Genomic DNA, 22,590 nt, shown 5'->3' with positions numbered 1-22,590 from the left:
TTTATCCTGGAATGTACAGCAATATTCTGACAAATGTTTACATGCTCTTACTTCCATTCTGAGCAGCAGACAACCTTTACTGGACTACATTTCCAGAGAACTTAAGGACTTAAAGAATTAATGAATTAAGAATAATGTTTCAGAAATGCAAGGATTTTTTTTTACAACAGTGACTGACCTGCAGCTTTCTGTTGGAGTCTTTTTTTTATGTACTGGTATGATTAAAGTAATACTTCAGTGTTTTTCAACTTAAAGGTGTCCTACAATAAAATCATTGTCTCTTCATAAAAAAAAAAAACCTTAAAAAAAAACACCCAAACAAAGCAGTCCAATTCCAAACTTTATGTGCACCTCCACAATTTACATTAACTCTCTATAAAGCCTCTCGACACCTAAACAGCGTCTACTTCGGGAGAATATGAAAGCATGGCTAAAATGGCTAAAAACTATAATGCCCAATAAGGGAGGTGGGCCTACAAGAAGCCATGTGCTAGGCTAAAAGCTATCCCAGCCGATGGCCTACAATCTCTTCAGCTAGCAAACTGGGCAGAAAGCCAGGAGGACAGCAACACTATCCAGTAAAATTTGTTACAGTGCTAAGTCAGTCTAGGATATGCAGCTCTGAGCTTCCACTGCCAGAAACCAGCCAATAAAAGCAGAACAGAAGGAAACAGTCTTGCTGTGGTTAAACATAAATAACTAAAAAAACAATCAAAGCGAATGTAAGACTTGATTGCATACTATCTCTGGCTGCAGTTTGTAGGATAAATTGTTCAGCTGTTTTTGTCCAGCAGATGGCGGAGGTGCTGCATGTTCTCAGCACTGGACTCCCTCCTCATGCAGCTGAACAGTCCCTTTGCCATAAGACTGTTCTGCACCAAGGATCATATTTCAGGTTGCAGTTACAGTAAATCATTTTTTGTGCATATATTTATACTTGCTTATGGCTTAATTGCACCTTGTGACCATGTTGAAGATGTATAGAAGGGCATGCTGGAAGATTAGCATAAAAAACATTAAGAAATAATAACCTAGAAACTATGCAAATATGCAGTATGAAAAAACCTATAATGTTAGACATGCTTGTAATACTGTTACTCATCATCATCATCATCATTAAATACTTTATAATTTATATACAACCTTCTGAAACCCAGGGCCTCTTCACCACAGCTTTGCACATCACAATAGGGTCTGATTTGTTTTAATGTGTGAAACCACTGCATAAAGTTTAGTTGTGTATTCTAGACAAAAATAGCGGCTAGCTGGCATGGTTGCCAGGTCCTCTTCCATGGTAACAGCAACAGTAAGCAGCAGTATTTTCCCCCCTTTCAAAAGAGTAGTAATTATTTCCTCGTGTGTGTCTGGCTTTGTGTGCCGTAGTACGGCTGTTATGAGCGGAAGTGTTGCAGAGGATGAGAACCTGATTAAGTGGACGGTATTGACACACTGTATTTTAAGCGAGGCTCATAATAAACGGCCAGCGGGCCAGGTCTGCATTCTGTGGTGTTAAATTAGCATGCAGCTTTTTTCAGGCCTTGGACTGGTTTATCCACATTGATCCATAATGCAGGAGCCCAGGGGCCTTGAAGTGGAAATGAATGGCATTGTCGTGGTGTTGAAGTGCCTCTGCCGTGTCTTTTTGTCTGGTGAGAAGCAGAGTGAAGGGCTGACACAATGAAGGATGCTTGCTGAACACAGGACTGACCTCTGGTCAGCTATAGCACGTATTTGCCCATTAGCCTCATATGATAGAAATGTAGGGGGGAAAAAGAAGAAAAAATAGAGAATTCGACATTAATCCAATGTGTGTGTGTGTGTGTGTGTGTGTGTGTGTGTGTGTGTGTGTGTGTGTGTAAATTTACACTCTTAAAAGGAAAGTCTAAAGTATTCTTTAGAGTGATGCCATAGGAAAACCACTTCTCTTGTTTTAAAAAAAAAACTCCACTGCATAAGAACTAAACGGTGTTATCCAGTGCATTAATCAAAAAGTGCCTTATAATGCATTCATTCAGTATTAAGCTGTTCTTTGATGGATAAATAAGTGTGTGACTTTTATTGGGGGCCCAGATGCCATTTTACACATCCATTTACAACCGTGTTATTTTACCTCAGAATGATGCACTCTGGTTTTTCTTTATGGTGAGTGGTGCACATCACCGGTCACAGGAGCCATGTAGCGAGGCAAAGTATAATATAAAAAAGCATAGCAAACAATACCATGCCTGTGTTTTTAGTCCAGTACCAAGAACATTGTACCAATTTCTTTTTTTATTATTCCGTCACTGGGGATTTTATTGGTGAATAATGCTGCTGTCCTCTCTGTGTCCTCTTGGTGTCTTCAACACGGTATGTGCTGTTCGCTGAAGGGATTGCGGCCTGTTTGCTAGGGACAGCTTTTAGTCTAGCACCTGCTTGCTTCTCTGGATTTGGCTTCTTTGTGTGGGACGGCACTTTTGATTTGCCTTTTTGATTTGTGGTTGTCTCTAGTCTGAGGTAGTTCAGTTTGTTTTGGAGGGTGTAGATGTTGGAGAGAGGAGATGGTAAAAGCCAGTCTGCTAAGTTTGGCTTAGCACAGATCCTCCCTCATGTTCCCGGGTTTTGCTTCCTTGCTTGTCGAGTTAATTTTCCTTTAACTAGCTAAATCTGGCGGTGATACTCTGCTTACCTGTGGTACCAAAATGATCCCATTTTGACTCCTTAACTTAGACTTTACTTCATGATGAGCGAAGCCTAGGAAGAAGGGGTAACACGTCTGAGACTGTTGCCCTCATGTAGTTTACATTTTTTTGGCTTCATCATTATCAGAGCTGTCCAGGCTTGTGATGCTACCTAGTTTTGGGCTCCTTACGCTGAATACAGACAGGATATCTATTAAAAAGTGTAATGCACCGAGGGAGTCCTCACAGGAAATAGTAACCTGTGTGTGTATCAGTCACAAGCACAGTGTGTGGCTAGATCTGGTAATCGGTCATTATTTTAAACCACAGGCTTAGTCTTTGGCTTCACTCCCGCTGTCTTCTCCACAGCCAATCGATGAGCCCTGTGTGTCTCTATGCTTTGTAGCTCCCCCTCTCTTCCTTTACCTGATCCTCTCTCTCTCTCTCTCTCTCTCTGTCTCTCTTTCCCTCTCGCACCCACTGTCAATCCATTGTGTTTCAGAACAGGAGGAGGACGGCTCCATCTGTCAGGTCGTACACTCTTACTGCTCTCTCTTTTTAACTTTCATACAGGGACAGGTGTATTAGTTTAGTTGTCCTGGTTAACATAGTCCTTTCTTGAGGTCAGCTGTACTGTGGGTATATACGAAAGGTCATGTGTGGTGTTTTGAGGTCAGACGTATAGATGGTAGGTGGCGTTTTGGTGGTTGGCTTATGAGCCTTCACTCTACTTGGTTACATTTGGGTTTGGGCATGTGTAGAATGCAGCGCCAGAGGTTCTGTAGATCTGCCACTCCTTATCTAAGCATGTGTTGACTCACTATTGCAATAATTTAGTGCTAAACTTGCCTGACTCCAACATCTGCCTGTCGATTATAGTGGATTATAGGAGTTTATTCTTTCTGAATGCTGTACCTTTTTGTAAAACCTGTCCTCCTTAGAGAACCTTTTTTGAGATGCAGATGTTGTCTGTTTGCCCCTACAGAGGAAGCCGCCAAAGTTTAGTTGCATCTTTAGGAAATCTGTAAACTAACTGCACTGTAAATAAGTATTCAAAGTCAGTCACTGGTTTGTGGGATGTTGACTGGTCCTGTTATTCTCTGCATTGCTTTAAAATATCTGTTTGTTGATGGAAACAGGGTAATGGAGATTGACTAACTGGAAACAGAGAAGCAGGAAAGACCTAAAGACCTTCCTAATCATATCTTGTTACCTTAGCTGGCCTATGGATGACATTACTATGGATTTAGATCACTGGTGGTGCCTGTGAGACCCAAATGAACTGCTGACTGATGCTGTTATTATTAGGATTATTGCTATTATTGTAATTCTTCACTAGCACTAACCCAGGAGCCTCTGTACTCTCTTCCGGCAGGGCTGGAAAGTAGCTTCATTTGATTGATATTATGGAAAGCTAATTTGCTGTTTCATCACTTAGTGCAGTACTGTTTGTTCTCCGGTCAGTGGAGGAAATTTATAGCTAATAAATGCAGCACTACAGCATGCAAACAGAGTCCAGTGTTTGGCCTGACTGTAATGCCCACAGGTTTTAATAACTTTTAATGAAACTGAACAGCTGCTCAGCACCCCTAAGCGAGATAGGGGACGGTTATAATTGGCACAGCCAGCTATTAGCCAAGGGTCAGAATCCCTTTTTTAGTCTGTTCTGACCATCTCTGTGTCAAAGACTGATAATCAGGAGGTCAGCACAGCTTAATTTTGAGCGCCTTGCAACCTCACCAAATGTTGATGTCATCAGGCAAGGCAATGATATGATATGTATGGGCAATATATATGTTTTTTTCTGTTTGCTTTTTCACACTAGATTGTTTCAGATCTTTAAAAAATTTGACTAAGCAGTTTATAATTGGAATTAATTAAATGTGACCCACACAAGCCTGATCACTGACAATACTGTTAAACCTCACCATCGCGGAGTGGCTAAAAAGGAACAAAATTAATGTTTTGAAGTGGTCTTATGAGTCCTGACCTGAACCCTTCCTTGAATACTACCTTAAATACTACCTTAAATAGGTAAATTCTCCACAGTATTGTGAAATACTCTTCAGACTCTCCGGTTATAAGAAGAATTTGGTTGTAGTTGATGTGATCATTTTTTAAAAACTGGTTGTGTTTTTGGTTCCTTGTACTCCATGTCTTGTGCTTCATTTTGTATAAGGATCTGAAACCGTTTAGAGTGGAAAATATGAAAAAATATGAGGCCCTGTTTTTAAGGCACTGTAATATTTGAGTCGCTTTGAATGTGTCTGGCTTGTCTGCATGCTTATCTGTGTTGGATGACTTGCAAAAGTCTGCTGTAATTAGCACATTAAGGGCTGGAATTAAACTGGGATTAACATGATCAAAGGAAAAGGGTTAAGGTCATGCTCAACACAGTGAGATGTTCAAGGCTTTAGACTTATCTCAAAATTAATACCCCTTGCTCATGGGATGAATTTTACACCAACAGCCACAGGGACGCTTTAGACAGGGAGCCGTCATGGACACGTTTTTCCGGCGTCACTTTAAGAGGAAGGAGGCGGGGCTTGCTAGACCAGACGAAGAGGAGCCAGAGCCTTGCCGAATCAGAAGGCCCAGCGTTGCCGTGCCAACCAGCCGCGCCCGCAGGCGTTCCAGCGTGGGCCTACCCTCGGCTATGCTTGCCCAGCGCAGGCGGTCCAGCATCCAGCTGCATTCGCTGCCCCACGCTATCCCTAGTCGAGCAGCCAAAAGTGGCAGCGCGAGGCGCCGCTCCAGTACCACCACCCCAGGTGCCAACCCGCGCTTTGCTGTGCGCCGAAAGAAAGTCAGCAAGCTTCGCAACATTGACACGCATCTTCTTGGCCCTTCCATGCTACTGGCCAGCCTTATTCAAATGACTGAAGAAGAGGAGGATGTCCGTGATTTGCCTGTTGCGCAGCTGGAGTTCAAAGGGAATGCCCCCACGCCCCGCAGTATCTGTTCGGACCCTCTGCTCTCAGAAGGGGACAGCGACAGCGATAGCCTGAGCTTCACCTCTGACTCAGATGCTGGTCAGGACTCGGATCCATCTGAGGATTGTCTCACAGAAGCAGATTCTTCAGAGTGGGAGTTTAGAAACTCCTCGATTTTGTGCCAGCGGGACTGCCTACCTCTGGGTGTGGTTGTAGAGCGAGTCCAGGCCCACCCACTCATCCGTGTCCCACGTTGCCTCAGGAGAAACTCCTCCCACCTAGGACATCCTGAAACTGGCCCACAGGGGCGCTACTGTAGGAGCAGCCAAAGAAGGCGCCGGAGACGTGTCTCCACCATCTCCAAGGCGGGCAGCCCTTGGCCAGGGAGAGGCCTGCCGCTACCCAGTCGCAGAAACTCCACCTGTCTGAAGACTCACACTTCACTTAACCCACTAATGGGAGCTCATTATGACCCCAGACTGGAATCATGGAGTGGATTCCTCTCGTATGTAAAACCTTTACTTTAAAATCTGTGACGTTAATGGTAGTTAATTGCACTAATGGTAAGTCAGAGAACCCTCTTATATATCTCCAGTGAGTCTAGAACCTGGTTCAAATTTGAACACATTGAACATCCTTTAGAATTGTTCAGGAAATGTGGGAGTACTTCTTTAAAAAGCTTTGTTTTCCCCAAGGCTCTCATGAACACCTTAGTCATGAAGAACTCTCAACAAGATGAAATGTGAGCAGTTTTACCCCTGACAGTTTCCTGGTATTAGTGCCTGCCATCATTAGGTAGACGTCAGAACATTTAGATTGGAAATGGGAGTGGAGTGAGGTGGGCTGTCTGCACATGAGGATTTTGTTCTCCGTGTTGACCTTCTAAATCTCTGTCCTGTGGATCTGAGCTCCATGGCGCTAGCTCATTAGCGGAGCAAGTACTATAGCACGGCGACGTGACTAATCAGTGCCACTGATCACCCAGTGGGCCGCCCGCCCTCAGGTTGCTAAGCGTCACTGATTTGCACAGCAGGGATTGGACACAAAGGTCACAATGAGCAAGGTCTTGATTAACACAGGATGCAAAAATACATTTGAACCTCCCCTGTCCTAAGCCACCCGTGGAACCTTACCAATGGTGGTGAATTCAGGCGAGCTCACGCAATGGCTGTTGCTTTGTGCAGTCTTTATGGGAGAGATATGGGCGTGTCATGTTTGGGTGCAGAAGAGACTAAACAGCTCTATGTGCTGCCCTTCTGCACTTTGCGCTGGCAAAACAGATGATTGTGGCGTTAAGGAAATAATTAATTGTAGTATTTAAGAAAGATTTTATACAGCGTACACACATCTGCAACAAATCATAAAATAGACTTAGTTTCCAGCACCTGCTGCTTATAAAAGTTAACTTTAGCAATATTATGTAGCGATTTTACCTTCAAATGAAAGCTTCAGAATCATGCTTATGCTCCACTGACCTGTAACTGGGAGAATGGCATCTCTGTCTTTGCCACTCCAGGTCCGCGTGATTTTTATTTATATAAAAAAAAGACATTCTCACATAAGGCTGTTTTAAGGTAACACACTGATAAGCTAGTTGGTACAGTTGCTAAATGGTCTGCTAGACTAATAGCAAAATTGTAAATTCAACCGAGTTCTATATTGTTGACCCAGGCAACCTTTCTGAGCTAACTACATCAAAATATCAAAAAGTATTGAGACACCTACAAATGCTTTTGTGACATTCCATTTGTCCTCCCTGCCCCTGTTCAGCAACTGTTAGTTTGGAACTCTGCTACAGTTATTGGGTCAGAAGAGCAGTGGCCACTTTTATTCTCTCAACTCTGTGCTACAACTAACCCAACTAACCGCCATGTGGAGGCTGTATTGTAGCCTGGCTGGCTCTAGCTGTGACATATGCTTGGTGCTGTACTACAGTCACTTAGACAGTGCTAATAGAGAGTGATAAATAGTATAGGTATAAATCCCTCATGATGAATATACTTACCATCATGTCTATGGTGAAAATTGAGAATATATCTCCAATTGCTATTGGACACAAGAAGAAGAAAACCGAAAGCATTTTACGTTTAACTATGTAAAAGGGCTGAGTTACGTTTTACCTCACATTCCATGGCGCCCCACTCTCACCTATAGGCTGCTTTTAATGGGCTGATATATGTAGGCTTTTGTGATTATGTAAAGGGAAGATCTGTGTATTATTGGTGCACATAACTGTGCCTTTTGGAGGGAACAATATGCTTGTGGTAGGAACGTTCAGAGATCTGCAAGATCTGCGTACTGGAGTGCCCCATGGAGGCGGAGAGTGAAAATAGACTCATTGATTGAAATGGGCGTAAAACGGAGGCAACTTAAAGAGGTCCTTGGTGTGCTCCAGGCGAATGACCACATACAGTCCTGGCTGAATGTCAAGTTGTAATACCAACAATATTTATACATCCAGGCTTTTGCTACTGGTAATACCTTCTCCCCCTTTTATATTTGCCCTTAATTATTGGCCTTAGTTCTGTACATTTGTGTCTTTGACGTGAGCAGATATGGTCTTTACCTCTGGCTAGTGCTCTTTAGGACTTGGATATTGGAGTTTAAGTTCACCAAAATGCAAATAAACGTTTTCTTCCATCATCACGTGTACATTTGTGTTGTTTCAGAAAAGCTATTGCAAAGTCTGGTGTTCAACACCTGACCACCCAGTCCGGTGCCACAATGCCGACCAAGTGGGAAGCTAACCAAGAAATTTCCCAGATAGTCGACTGGACCGTGAGTTCCCTTCTCTTAAAAAATAAAAAAAACAAAAACCTAAATAACTTTGGGCAAAATTAAACTTGTTTGGGCTGCAGTGGTTAATGAGGGAAAACTAGCAGATTGCATTATTATGATTTCTGGCCACTAGCAGTTTGTGGTGTTTGTGGTTTTCTTTCTTTTGAAACTTTAAGTCTACATTAAGTCTATTACAGACATAAATAAATAGTGGCGAATGCATGTGCAACCTATAAAAGCTGTTATACAGAGAGATGTGTTTGAAACTATTTGGAAACTATTTAATTGATTAATTATAAATTCAAGTAACATTTTAATAAAATATCATTTTAATTGTTTCAAGTTTGCTTCTTGCTTTGCTGTACCCCACAGGACAATGCTCAGTTTGGACAGCATGTCTGGTTTGAGACCAGTCTCTCAGGAGATTTCTGCTATGTTGGAGAGCCTTACTGCTTAGCCAAATCACTGGTGAGCACATATGCTGCTCTTCCCCTCTTTTCCTTTCCTTTGACTTACCCTTCCATCTGTGCTGCCAGGCAGAGAACTGCTAATAGGTGGTGGTGGTATTTTTTGGAAAGGCATGCTGGTTTAATCTCTGAATTGGGGAGTTCAAACGAATCCATCAGTCTTGGTGGTGCATAATGCTGTATCTCTTCGGCAAGCCTAGTGCAAGAGCTCCCACCACTGTTGAAAGGGTGTAAGCACAGGTACAATGGCAGGCATCAAGCATGTGTCACAGGCCAACTGTAACAATATCCTTTCTCACCAACAGCAAAAATCACTGCCTCGCTATAAATGTGCTGCCTGCAAAATAGCTGTTCACATGACCTGTATGGAGCAGTTAGAGAAGGTAAACTTCATGTAATTTATTGCTCGATTGTTTGGTTGTTCAAGATTCATTTTACATGTCATACAGTGCGTTATTACTCTCCCCTATAAGCTATGCTTTTGTCCCCAGATTAATTTCAAGTGTAAGCCATCATTCAGGGAACCAGGCATGAGAAATGTGCGAGAGGTGAGGCAGTACCCATTAACCTGTGTTTTATTTGCTGTAAAATTAGCATGGTTCTCGTTAGAGCTGAGTTCTGTAGGATCTGCTTCTGACTGGGATGTTGTGTTTCTTTTTTTCTTTTCAGGCTTGTACTGTAAGGCATCACTGGGTCCACAGGAGACGGCAGGATGGGAAATGCAAACAGTGTGGAAAGGTATTTAATCTAGATGGGATTTGTAAACTGCTGCCAATATCCAGTATTTTCCAGATACTGGCAACGTCTCTCTGCCAAAATAAACATTCAGAAAATCATACATAATGTATTAAGCATTATAGAGACTTATTCAGATATTGTGATGTTCAGCATCACCTGAAATTTAGCACGTTAAGCTCTCTTAAAAATATGTAGGTGCTAAAAAGTATTCTTTCAGTAATGCCAAAGTACCATATTTGGTTCCCATAAAAAAAATAAAATAAAAAAATATATATATTTTTATATATATATATATATATATATATATATATATATATACACATGTAAACATCTGTCTGATGGCATTTTTTATTGATATGATCCTGATATCATTACAGACCTTAATGGAAGGGACTTCTCTTGATTTCTAAAAAAAAAAAAAAAAAAAAAAGCCAAAACATTTGTTCTTAATATTTTCTGTTATGTTATTTTCTGTTATATGTTATTTGATTAAATCAGATGCATATCTCTCTCTTCATTCATCCCCCCCTCTTACCTCAGGGTTTCCAGCAGAAGTTTTCCTTTCACAGTAAAGACATAGTGGCCATCAGTTGCTCTTGGTGTAAACAGGCAGTAAGTAACCAGAGTATTTACTGTATTTACTGCTTATCGGATGCAGTAGATTTGGTCGCTTACTGTAAGTTGGTGGATTTGTGTTCGCTTTGCAGTACCACAATAAGGTGACGTGCTTCATGCTGCAGCAGATTGAGGAGACCTGCTCTCTCGGGGCTCATGCTGCTGTTATAGTGCCTCCTACCTGGATCATCAGAGTCCGCAGACAGCAGGTGCGTGCTTACCCACCCCATTCAAAATTCTGTTTGTACTACCTGCACTAGAGCTGGAGGAAGAATAAAAAAAAATAATTTTTTGGCTGGCAATTAAATTATCTAGCGCAGAACTGCTGTCTGGTTTCATATCTCTCTTCATCTTCGTCTTGCCTAATGTAACTTATTTACATGCTTGCCAGCTTGTAATAAGACAAACCAGAGAAAGCTTTTGTGTTAAATATAAAACTTCTAGCAATGAATATACTACAAAGTAATGCAAGCAATGTGTTCAAAGCATCACCTGACCAAGAAATGAGGAGTCTGAGACATTATCACATGGGGAAAGTCAAGAAAGGCATCGTTTCTAGTTTATTGCTCCCAGTAAAGCTTTATTTAAATACCCCTGAAAACTGCCTCAAACACTGCTCCTTTCAGGCATCACTAAAGTCGAGCAAAAGAAGGAAGAAAACATCTCTAAAAAGCAAGGGCAGCAAGAAAACACCAGAGGTAACCTGTTCAGTTAAACACTATACAGTCAGTCCTGTGACACTTTGATGAACGCTGTAATATGAACACCAGTAGCACTGGACACATTTGTTGAAATGTGCTCAGCAACTGTATGTAGCAGAATTATAAGCCTTTGTTCTTAATCCCTCGGCTAGGATGGGAAATGGAAGCACTTTATAGTGAAGCCAATTCCCTCCCAACTCATGAAGCCGTTGCTTGTGTTTGTGAACCCAAAGAGCGGTGGAAATCAGGTCAGTGTTTTCCACAGCCACGTTTTTTCCCCCCTTTCTATTAAATGCCATTTTCTTGGTTTGCAAAGTATTCGGGTAGACATGTGACAATGCTGATCTTCAACCGACTGGTTTGATTTACCTTTCTTTTTTGAAGGGAGCAAAAATGATCAGGTCTTTTATGTGGTTCCTAAATCCACGACAAGTGTTCGACCTCTCTCAGGGTGGGCCTAAGGAGGGGTAAGAACTGATACATTAGTTTTCATGAAATGTTCTTGAATATATATATATATATATATATATATATATATATATATATATATATATATATATATATATATATTCTAAAATTTCTGCTGTTCTATTCTTCATTAAGGTTAGAAATGTACCGCAAGGTGCCCAACTTGCGCATCCTGGTATGTGGAGGAGATGGAACGGTCAGTAAAACTGGTGTTCATGGTCACTAAAACTGTATGTGCTTTGACCAGACCTTCTGTCATCTATCGGATCAGACATTGAATGAATGAGATTGGATGACAATAATAAAAATAATAATAATAATATGATGATGATGATGATGATAATAATAATTATTAGTTACTCATGATGGACTTGCTGCTCGTTGAACATGCAGGTTGGCTGGATCCTGTCTGTACTAGATGAGCTGCAGCTGAATCCTCAGCCTGCTGTAGCTGTCCTACCTCTTGGCACAGGGAACGACCTGGCCAGAACACTCAATTGGGGAGGGGTAAGAGAACCATAATGCTGATATGTTCCTGGATAACAATCAGACCTCAGTTTCTTAGTAATAATGTAGAAATCCACATACTTTCAAAGGAAGGCATGGTGTCAATGGGTTCATGTTTATCTAGTATGTATGTAGTTAAAGTAGGGAAGTTTGTGTAACACAAGTGCCATTGATTTATCTGTATGACAGCTCATGTGGTGTTGGCTCTGCGTCTCTTTAGGGCTACACAGATGAGCCTGTGTCTAAAATCCTGTCTCATGTGGAGGAAGGAAACATTGTACAGCTGGACCGTTGGAACCTGAGCGTGGAGCCCAACCCGGAGGCCACTGAGGAGGAGAAGGACGAACACCAGACAGACAAGGTCAGCTCACACTTCCTGCAGGAACGAACAGTTCACACTCCACGACATCTCTACATCTCTTTGGTTTTGCACCCCAAAACTAAAGCGAACAGTCAGTGACCTGACCTCACCATAAGTTTGCTAGTTATCAAACTGCTATGAGATGGACTATGTAATTGACATGAATGGAATGTGTATCAGTGAAAGAATTTATATGAATACAGCTTAATTAATTTGTCTTTATATTTTTAGCTTCCCATCAATGTCTTTAATAACTACTTCAGCTTGGGCTTTGATGCACATGTGACACTGGAATTCCATGAATCTCGAGGTGTGTATCTTCAAAGACTTTTTTTATTTATTTATTTATTTTTTGCATAATTTTGATTTAGGTATCTAACAACTGAATGCTTTCAGAGGTGGATCCTTTTGAACTGTCTTATCTATTTTGCAGAGGCCAAACCTGAAAAATTCAACAGCCGTCTTCGGAACAAGATGTTTTATGCAGGGGTGAGTTTGCTGCTAAGCCATGAGATTTACTTGTGTGTCTGTGTGTGTGTTTATTTATTTATTTAATTTAAAAAAAAAAAAAAATTCTCTTACTCATTTCAAACTTTTTGTCCTAGACTGCATTCTCTGACTTCCTCATGCGAAGCTCCAAAGACCTATCCAAGCACATCAGAGTGGTGGTGAGTAGGGAAGAATTTCTTGAGTGTTTCAAATGTCAGAACCTATTTTTTAAAAAGGATTTACGAGGTTCGAGTTTCCCTCTTGCCCCAAATGTTGTCTTCAACAGTACAACCTGCCTGTTTCTATGCTTCAGTTAATTGCTAGATACGTTAATCTTGTAGCTCCACTGCAAAACTAAAGAAGGGAGTTTTGAACAAAACACCAAACCATGGGTCTTGGCTGATTAACTACATGTGCAGTAAGGGAGAAATTGTGTACCCTTTGGTATGCATCAATATAATTTGCACTTTAAATTATAGATTAAATAAGATTATATTAGATTGTAAGCCTAGAGCTAATGGGCAGCTGAAGAACTGTATTAAATGTACTCGATCCTTAATCTGTGCATCTGTTGTTTGTTGTCTCCAGTGTGATGGTGTGGACCTCACTAGTAAAATTCAGGAACTGAAGCTGCAGTGTCTGCTCTTTCTCAACATTCCTAGGTAATTGAAACTGCTCCCCCTGCTGTTAAACATCAAGAACAACTCGACCGGTCTTCTATCATTGTATAGAGGTGCTGTTCAGGTGCTCTAGAAAGATTAATATAGTGACTGATGTTGGTGTTTGTGTTGTGAAGGTACTGCGCTGGTACAATGCCGTGGGGCAACCCGAGTGAGCACCATGACTTTGAGCCTCAGAGGCACGATGACGGTCGCATCGAAGTTATCGGATTCACCATGACGTCTCTGGTAAAGTCACCTCTCTGTCCCTGGTACCGTATGGTTTTCAGAGATTACTGTATGTCTGTTTCATGTTCACACCGTTTGCCTCATCGCTTCGGTGCAACATTACAGAAGCCAACATCGGACACTCCTTTAACAAATGTGTTATGGGCTAAATGTCAGGCTTTGTTAATAAAGAGTGTTGTCATCGGTGTGCAGGCCACTCTGCAGGTGGGTGGTCATGGAGAAAGGCTAAATCAGTGCCACGAAGTGACGCTCACCACCTTCAAGCCCATCCCTGTGCAGGTGGACGGCGAGCCCTGCAGACTCGCTCCTTCCATCATTCGCATTGCCCTCAGGAATCAGGCCAACATGGTGCAGAAAACCAAGAGGAGGATCTCCCTCCCTCAGCTCAATGAGTGAGTCTCAGTTTTGGATTAAGCGATATTAAACACATCCATTTTAGTATGTTCTTGATCTATTTTGTTTTTCTGTTTTGAAATGATAATGGATGTTTATATATTTATAGTTGATGGATAGATCATCCATAGTTTTATAGTTGGATAGTTTTAATAAGGCAACATAAAGGAATGATAATTTGTCTTGGTACAGCTGAGGTTACAAGCATGACAAAATACATCACTTATGTCAACAGCTCCTCTTTAGTACAAAGACTTGAATGAGTAATGGATTGTATTTGTGGACAAATATCAAATACACAGAACACATTAACATTTAAAATAATTCAATAAATAAAAGTATTAAATGTGACTGAAGCCGTTTAAGTGAGCAATACATGCCGGTCTGTCTTGGGTGTGTCTGTATGTGTGTCTCTGTGTGTGTGGTGTTAGTCAGCAGCCCATCTCTGAACAGCTGCAGATCCAAGTTAGCAGAATCAGCATGCATGACTACGAGACTCTACACTATGACAAAGACAAACTGAAGGAGGCCTGTGAGTGAAACTGAGCTTTTTCATACTGAACGTTTACGTGTACATTCGCAGAGCACTTCACTAGAAACACTTCTACACCTACTTATTCAGTTATCTAATTAACCAATCATACTGCAGCAAAATGATTATTGGTACCAGACAGGCTGGTTTGGGTATTTCTTGAACTGCTGATCTCCTGGGATTTTCAGCTCACCAGTCTGAACAGTATGGTGTAAAAATAATAATAAAAAAAAAAAAAAGGTGCAGTGAGCAGCAGTTCTGCAGATGCCTTGTGATGAGCGGCGTCAATGGAGAATGACTACACTATTTTAAGCTGACAGAACATTAACTCAGATAACCACTGTACTGTTGTGGTGATCAGAAAAGCATCTCAGAATGCACAACATGTTGAACCTTGAGGCAGGTGGGCTACATGTTGAGGCCCACTTCTGTCAGCCTACAACAGAAAGCTGAGGCTACAGTGGGCAAGGGCTGGACAAACTGGACTGGTAAAAACTGGAGAAATGTAGCCTTGTCTGATGGATCTAGATTTCTGCTGTGGCGCATCGAAGGTAGGGTAAGAATTTGGCAGCAACCTACCTCGTGGCAGCAGTCCAGGCCACAGCCTGTTTACGTATTGTTGCTGACCATGTGCATCCCTTCATGACCACAACGAACTCATCTTCTCATGGCTACACCCAGCATGATGATACAGCATGGCACAATGCAATTGCAATACAACTGGTTTCATGAACATGACCATGAGACCATGAGCAGATCTGAATCCAACAGCACACCTTTAGAATGTGGTGGAATGGAAGGCTCGAGCATGAAAGTGCTCCTGAAAAACCTGCCAGAATTGTGTGTCGCAATCATGTCAACATGGGCCAGAATCCCAACGAAGAATTGAGGCTGTTTTGCGAGCATAGGGGAGCTCAACCCACTGTTTGTGAAATGCTCTGAGTGTATTTTATACTGGATACTGCATTACAGTCATCAGAAACTTTGACCCAGTTTGTCTTTTTAGCATTTTTATTTACAACCACTTTGAATAATAAATCAAACAGTGTTTAGTGCTGAGCAGTTTGTCAGCCTGATATTTCTGTGACGTGCAGTTTCTATGAGTGCAAAGTCATCAGAACTTATTCTTTCTGTCCGTTTTCTCAGCAATTCCTCTTGGCTTTATCAACGTGTCTGGAGACAGTGATTTGGAGACCTGTCGACTGCACATTGAGAAGCTGACTGAGGTACATTTTCACATCTTCCTAATAGTTCCAGTCAGTGTTCCAGAAAGGTCCCTGATACATTAGCCTTTCATGCTATAACACTGTGTTCTATAGCTGTGTTGTTAGATTCACTGTTTTGAACAGTATAAGCAGCTTCTTCTTTATGACTTAACAGTTACTTTCCCTTTTTCTTTTAAGTGTTTGACACGTGCTGAATGTCATATGATTCCATTATTACCAATTCCTTTAGGTTAAAGTAACCGTGTCAGAGTGACTATGACTATTCAGACACTTTCAGAGAATGAGTGAGACAGGAGTCTTTTCGCTTAGTTTCTTTTCTCTTTTTATTTCAACAGGGGCGTAATGTGAACTCGGACACTGTAACCATGCCAAAACTCTCTCCAAAATGGTGCTTCCTAGACTGTAAGCAATGAATTTGAAATAAAAGAAATAATGGTATCAATAAATACATGTGTGTCTTACTGTAATGTTTAGCTTAACGTGAATGTAGCCATTGAAATATGTTCTATTACAATGTTAAAAGTTTCTTTTTAAGGCCTTTTTTAGGGATCCTTAAATTTGAAACTGTAGAGGAACCTCTTGAAGTGCCTTGAGAACCTTAAGAGGTTCCTCCACAGTTTCAAACTGAAGAACATACAAATGTTTCTCAAGAAACCGATACTTTTTAACAACATTGTGTGCTAATTTTTGCAGCTACAACTGCAGATCGCTTCTACAGAATCGACCGTGCCCAGGTATGCATAAAATATATTAATGGTTGAGTTGCTGTTGCATCAGAATATCTGAAAAGTATATTTAAATGCAGATCATTTTGCTTTAGTTTCTATGGTGTGATCATACAATGCTTGTCTTTTATGTTGTTGATTCCAGGAGCATCTAAACTATGTGACTGAGATCTCCCAGGATGAGCTTTTTATCCTGGACCCGGAGCTGGTCACTAAGGAGACGGTGGGCACATCGCCGGGAATGCCGGGGATGGTGGAGGAGGTGGCAGAGAGTTCCAACAGCTCTGACCAGTTTGCCTTCCCAGCATGCTCACCAGCCACCTCTCCACAATGCAGGTAAAATGAGTGTAAACAGCACTAGTGCCATTATTAGAATCCAGTGCATTGGGACACATGTTTGCTAAAGTTAAGGCACTCCTTGATTTTGTAATAAAAAAAAGTTTTAAATTTGCAAGAAGAACAGATTTTTTTAAACATTAAAAAAAACAGTAAATGCATATTGATTTTTTGTTCCCCTCATTGAGTTTTTTTTTTCAACTGTCTTTTGTTAAAACGTATTTTTACTTGAGTGTCCAAACATTTGCATACTGCAGGTGCTACATAAACAGAGAAAGTACAGATCTCAAATTGTACACACTATTAACAGTGTTGCTATGGCAAGGTTTGCATGTAAGATCAAATTCAGTCATGCAAAAAGCTTTGGAGTGGTGTGTGCTGTTTGTTTTGTCCCCCAACCCTTCCCAAATTGCACTAAATTACACTAAATTACACTGTCCATGGGGCTTCCTCATTGAAAATCTGTGTCTGGAAAGTCTGCCTTCTGGTCAATCAAGTCTTATGTTTGCTCCTGTCACATGCTTACTTTGTATGTGCATGTGTACGGCAATCTTTTGCTCACTGTGGGAGTGTGTATGTGCATTCTAAGTTTGTTGAATTGCTTGGTGTGTGTGTGACATTTGTGCCACAGAATGACTGCTGTATTTATTAATGGTATGAATAGCATTAGTGAACCAAATAAGTAAAATGTGCTAACTTATATTATAGTAACATCTTATTTATTTAAACCGGACTTATTATGTGAGAATTAGTATTTCTTGCTCCTGGGCTCCCCCTACAGTCGGGAAGTGTTACTCGATCCACCGCCTGAAGAACATGCTTTACACATGCATTTCTGGACATGCTGAGAGACCCAGAACTGTCAGTGAAGGTGAAAGAAGCATGTGGACTGAAGCGGTTGAGTAATATTACAGGATTTTACATGAATATGACTCTGATTTATGCAGCAGTAAGCAGTCTGTCCAAGCTGTTTTACACGCTTCACCAAAGTTACACAGTAGTTTCTGGCATGCTGAGTCTGTAGTGGCAACGATAGAGATGCTATTCTCCCTATTACAAGTCAGTGGGGCATCAACATGATTTTGAAGCTGTTCTTTTAACAGAAAAACTACATAATGTTGCTTTAACTAATGTAATCTTTTTTAGCCCAGCCTTTCTAAATTCATTCAGAAATGGCAAACATATGACTGACTCAAGAACACTGGCCACTGGCCATTGGCTGGTGCATTCTACCTAGTGTAAATCTGTGTCTCGACACATATGGCGTCTACCCCTCCCCTGCATTGAGCATGTATGTTCACTCTGCAGATCATCAACCATCTGCCAGACCTCTTTTCTCTTCCATGGGCAATGTTTTGTTACTGTAAATTAAATGCCCCCACCCCCTCCATTAAAGCTCACTCCCTAGACGCTCATTATGGACCTACAAACATATCAGCAGTGCTGTTAGGCTCTCTATTGTTCTCTCCTCCTGCACATCTCCTGCAGGGTTAATGAGGAACTGGCGGCAGGTCAAAGGAAGCGACTGTCCTGCGATAGCACCAACGTAGAGGGACAGACTGATGCAGTGGTGTCTACAAATAAAGGCCTTTGCAGGTGAGCGTTTAGGTCGCACAGAGTAAGCATTTGGGCTCATTCTTAGCAGTGACAGGCTGGCCCATATTAAACTGCCTGTAATGAGAAGTGTGAAATATGAAGCGGTCAGAGAGTCGCTGGTTTGAGTCAGCTCTAGGCACGCTGGGGAGTTGGATCACCTACCATAGCACGGCAGGTTTAGGGCTGCTGCCAGAACTGAAATAGCACCTTTGTTCTTTCTCTCTCACTTGAAAAACAGAAACATGTTCCAACCTGAATGCAAAAAAAAGTTCAAAAAAAGAAGCTTGGACTTGAAATTCTCCTGCTTGTGTTTGTGAGCAGTCAAAAACCGAGAATTTTACAGCTGCAATAAAGCTCTGTACCTGGCACTCATTACTGACCTATACACACATATACATATGCACCTGTCCTAGACTAATGCAGTAAATAATTCTTTAAATAATGTCAATGTTTTTCATCATTAACGTTGATCATTTAATGACCCAGTACTTCCTCTGTTTGTCTGAACTCACAGGTCGGATGACACTATCTGGAATACAGCTGATAAAGGTAGCTTAGAAAATTCTATACAGATGTGCAAATGCTGCAGGGAAGCATGCTTACTGGAACTTAAACTTATGATAAATGTTCGGGCAAATTGCAGAATAGGCTTTTTCAATTAAGCTGCAAGCTCTTGACTTACTGGCATAGTGTGGTGAGAATTTGTGCTCATGGCTCTACTTGCAAAGTTTTAAACAGACTTCTTGGGCTACATTTGATTGGGTTGTAGGTCTTACAGATATGTGATTATAAGTGACCAGTCACTGCAATCTTTGTAATGTTGGCCTGTTTGGTTCATTATTTGTGGAAATGTCAGTAAGAAGACTACACACTGGCCTGAAACTAAATTGGTCTTGTTCATTTATTTGTAGACACGATCAAGATGTTAATTGGAAGTGTGAAGTCAGGAAACTTTGAAAAGGTTTGTTTTTTTTTTTTTGTTGTTTTTTTAAATACTGCAGCTTTCTATGATTTCAGTGTGAGCTTTTATGGGTTGTTCTTCACACCTAAACATTTCACTGAAATGAGTCTTCTTATTTTTGCAGCTAGTGGAGCTACACACGGACGGAGCCAGTCTGGCAGTATGTGATGCCCTGGGCTGCACTCTACTCCACTATGCTGTAGATGTGGGCAACAAGGACATGGTCAGATACATCATAAACAATGGTATGATGGCATGGTTATTCAGTTGACTTGGAATTAGTGCTGTCTGTGTGCAGTTCTTCCTGAGTATTGTATTTTTTCTTTTCTTTTTCATGGCCTGCTGAATAGCTCCACCAAGTATACTGGATGCTATGGAAAAAGAGACGTAAGTGGAAGTGCAAGAAATGAACGATCCTGCCAAGATCATTCTGCCGCAAAATGTGGGGTTTGAGACCCTGTTCATTATTTCCCCTTTAAAGGCCCTCAAAATGGAAGACTGTTTTCCCTCACATTTTGGTTTTAATAAGCATGTGTCTCCGGAATGGTGACTTTACAGTTGAGCTTATTCCAAGTAATTTGGAGCATTTCTATTACTGTATTCATACATAATTATTTACACTGTGTACAGGAGCAGCTACAGGGTTCGAACTACGGAGAAAACTAAAAACAGACAAAAATGGAGATGCATGTTTTTCATTGGACAGCAGGGAAATATTGTTCAGTTTTCAAACCAGACTGTTTAGTCTTAAAGGCACAGTAACAGAAACGACCTGTTGAAAAGGATAAAGTGGGGGTTGAAAGTGATGCAACATAAAACTGCACAGATGTTGAAAGTGGACATCAAAGAAAAATGTATAATGCATTAAAAAAATGGCTTATGTGCCTTTTTAACTAATAATATTTGAAATGGTCTTAGATGTTTGTTTTTGTGTCTTTGTGGGAACACACTGTCCAGTGGGGAGACAGCTCTGCATAAGGCTGCAGCTTTGTGCCATAGAACGATCTGTGGTTATTTAGTGGAGGCGGGAGCTTCCCTCATAAAGACTGATCTACAGGTGAGCCCTGCTTGGGGGTGCGGGAACACAACCCTTTCTTTTTCTTTTTTCACTGCAGGTCCTTAAAATATTATTTTTCTTAAGTTGCATTTTACAAATGAATAGGCCTGAATTATTCCTTTCATTTTACTCTTCCTAGATTTTAGGATGCATGCAGGTGTTTAATATTTCTTAGAGAACATTAGATATCACATAACACACCTGAAATAATGGGATTTCGCTACCATTACCGGCTGTTGAGTCAGTGTACGTGGGTAAGATAAGTAAAGTCTTACGTTGATGCTCTTTGTGCTCTCCTCAGGGTGACACTCCTAAGGCGCATGCTGAAAGAGCTAAGGACCAAGTGCTGGCTGAGTATCTGGAGAACCGGCAGCACCACCAAATGATCCAGAGGGATGACCAGGAGACTGCAGTGTAAACAACTGCCATAACTCTCCTTCCTTTGGAAAACTTCCTCCGGAAAACTCTCCTTTTATCTGGAAACCGCTTTCAGAGCATGGCTGAATGAGAACACTGGGACAACATGTCCACAGAAAAGAGGCTGTTGTTTTCTCTTTTGATTGTAATGCCAAATAATTCATCATTTTTGACATTCATGTGGGAAAGAACGCATGAATGTGCTTGTGTCCTCACGCTGGGGATTGTTTTGAGCTACATGCTGCCTGCTCCTTTAGGAAATAATGTGCAGAACCCTTGGGCTTCAGGGCTAGAGTAACTAAATTTACTGTGGCTCTTTAATCTTACAAAGCAAACCGTCTAAACCTCAAATGTTCTTTTTAAGAGAAGGGAATAAACTGAGTGAATGTTTGTTTTTTTTCCTTTTCTCTTTTTCTCACTCTTCTAATTAAGACATGCTGTTTAATAGTCAGATTCTGAGATGCTTATGATCAATTCCACGGTCAGTTTTTATTAATGTTTTAGGAATATTAATATCTACTTACTACTTGTTGTTTTTGGGCTGTTTCTGTCTTTGGGAAATGCTTGAATTTCTGAGTTTTGTCAAAGATAAACATAATTATTAGTATTATTATGTACGCCATATCAAGTAACAATGTTTGACTTTACTGTCTCTCTTTTTCCTGATCCTGCATTCACCTGCATACTAGGCTTTTAAAAATGTTACTTTGTGCTTATATTTTGTTTATAGAATATATTAAACTATAGATACCTGAAATTTCTGCACTGTAAATGATGAGGGGCCAAAATCATAGGTCATTATTTGAAGTTTCTTTGAGGGCTTCCTTCCCTGTGTTTGAATTAGCCATATAAGACCACATTCCAAATGCAAGGTCATTGAAATATGATAACATAGTTGTAGGATTATAATTCAGACAGATTAGTGACCAGTTGCTGTGGGGGGGCATAACAAAGAAAAACCTATTAAAATATATTAAATGTCTTCTTTCTAATGTCTTAACTTTTCCTTTTCAGGCTGTAGTAAATAAGTTGCTATTTTAATGAAAACAGTCCTGTATACATTAGTCTGTACAAGAGTCTGTTATGCTGTTAGCAAATATCCTGCTGATTTAAGATTGTTTTACCGAGGATGTTGGGTTCTGCATTCCGATTTAATACGATTTTTTTCTAGAGTGCCGTTTGCCATCATTACCAGAGCATTTTTAACGTGTTCTCATGTTTGAGTTAGGTAGTGCGTCCTCAATGCTCTGTTTCGAGTTGCTGTGCAATTCAAAGATAGACAGTATGTGTATATATACATACATATGTATAAAATTGAGCGTTTAATGAAATATGTGAATAACTACCACTCCAATATTCTGCATGTGTATCACATTATTGACTTACATATGCCTAGGTAATATTTTATATAGAAGTATTTCAGGGTTATTCGCTGTGTATTTGTTGTGTGGGCTGGTTTGTTACTGTCTGCTTGTAAAACAATAAAGTTCTTAAACTTCAGATTCTTTCTCTTGATCACTGGTGTGTGTGTGTGTGTGTGTGTGTGTGTGTGTGTGTGTGTGTGTGTGTGTTCTATATCTGCCTTACACACAGATATTATACAAATATGTAAAAGTAAATTAAGCACTGTAACATATTGCATAAATACTGTATATGTAATGGTCACTGTACAGCGAAATGTGTCCTCCACATTTAACCCATCTGGTAGTGAACACACACATG

The 22,590-nt window shown here is 40.8% G+C and overlaps 1 protein-coding gene across 2 annotated transcripts in view; it reads left to right on the top strand.

Annotated features, from left to right (window-relative positions):
• dgkzb (diacylglycerol kinase, zeta b) overlaps positions 1-22,333 on the top strand; it is a 28,333-nt gene extending 6,000 nt beyond the window's left edge. Inside the window, exons 3-34 of one of the 2 annotated variants that reach the window (XM_072672303.1) lie at positions 5,148-6,098; positions 8,263-8,371; positions 8,744-8,839; positions 9,144-9,221; positions 9,330-9,386; positions 9,508-9,576; positions 10,117-10,188; positions 10,284-10,400; positions 10,818-10,889; positions 11,045-11,140; positions 11,277-11,359; positions 11,496-11,556; positions 11,754-11,867; positions 12,088-12,228; positions 12,460-12,538; positions 12,662-12,717; positions 12,834-12,896; positions 13,306-13,379; positions 13,514-13,625; positions 13,818-14,017; positions 14,450-14,550; positions 15,697-15,776; positions 16,112-16,178; positions 16,470-16,510; positions 16,647-16,837; positions 18,326-18,433; positions 18,948-18,982; positions 19,345-19,394; positions 19,519-19,639; positions 19,745-19,781; positions 20,352-20,451; positions 20,753-22,333. In XM_072672303.1, the coding sequence (XP_072528404.1) occupies positions 5,148-6,098; positions 8,263-8,371; positions 8,744-8,839; positions 9,144-9,221; positions 9,330-9,386; positions 9,508-9,576; positions 10,117-10,188; positions 10,284-10,400; positions 10,818-10,889; positions 11,045-11,140; positions 11,277-11,359; positions 11,496-11,556; positions 11,754-11,867; positions 12,088-12,228; positions 12,460-12,538; positions 12,662-12,717; positions 12,834-12,896; positions 13,306-13,379; positions 13,514-13,625; positions 13,818-14,017; positions 14,450-14,550; positions 15,697-15,776; positions 16,112-16,178; positions 16,470-16,510; positions 16,647-16,837; positions 18,326-18,433; positions 18,948-18,982; positions 19,345-19,394; positions 19,519-19,639; positions 19,745-19,781; positions 20,352-20,451; positions 20,753-20,869 (3,748 nt within the window). In that variant the 3' untranslated portion in view covers positions 20,870-22,333. The remainder of the gene's footprint in view (positions 1-5,147; positions 6,099-8,262; positions 8,372-8,743; positions 8,840-9,143; positions 9,222-9,329; positions 9,387-9,507; positions 9,577-10,116; positions 10,189-10,283; positions 10,401-10,817; positions 10,890-11,044; positions 11,141-11,276; positions 11,360-11,495; positions 11,557-11,753; positions 11,868-12,087; positions 12,229-12,459; positions 12,539-12,661; positions 12,718-12,833; positions 12,897-13,305; positions 13,380-13,513; positions 13,626-13,817; positions 14,018-14,449; positions 14,551-15,696; positions 15,777-16,111; positions 16,179-16,469; positions 16,511-16,646; positions 16,838-18,325; positions 18,434-18,947; positions 18,983-19,344; positions 19,395-19,518; positions 19,640-19,744; positions 19,782-20,351; positions 20,452-20,752) is intronic. The other variant, XM_072672302.1, reaches the window with a different exon arrangement.
• The last annotated feature ends 257 nt before the right edge of the window (positions 22,334-22,590 follow it).

This window comes from Salminus brasiliensis, chromosome 2 (assembly GCF_030463535.1).
Source record: "Salminus brasiliensis chromosome 2, fSalBra1.hap2, whole genome shotgun sequence".
Lineage (NCBI taxonomy): Eukaryota > Metazoa > Chordata > Actinopteri > Characiformes > Bryconidae > Salminus > Salminus brasiliensis.
This window is presented reverse-complemented; position numbering and strand designations above follow the sequence as displayed.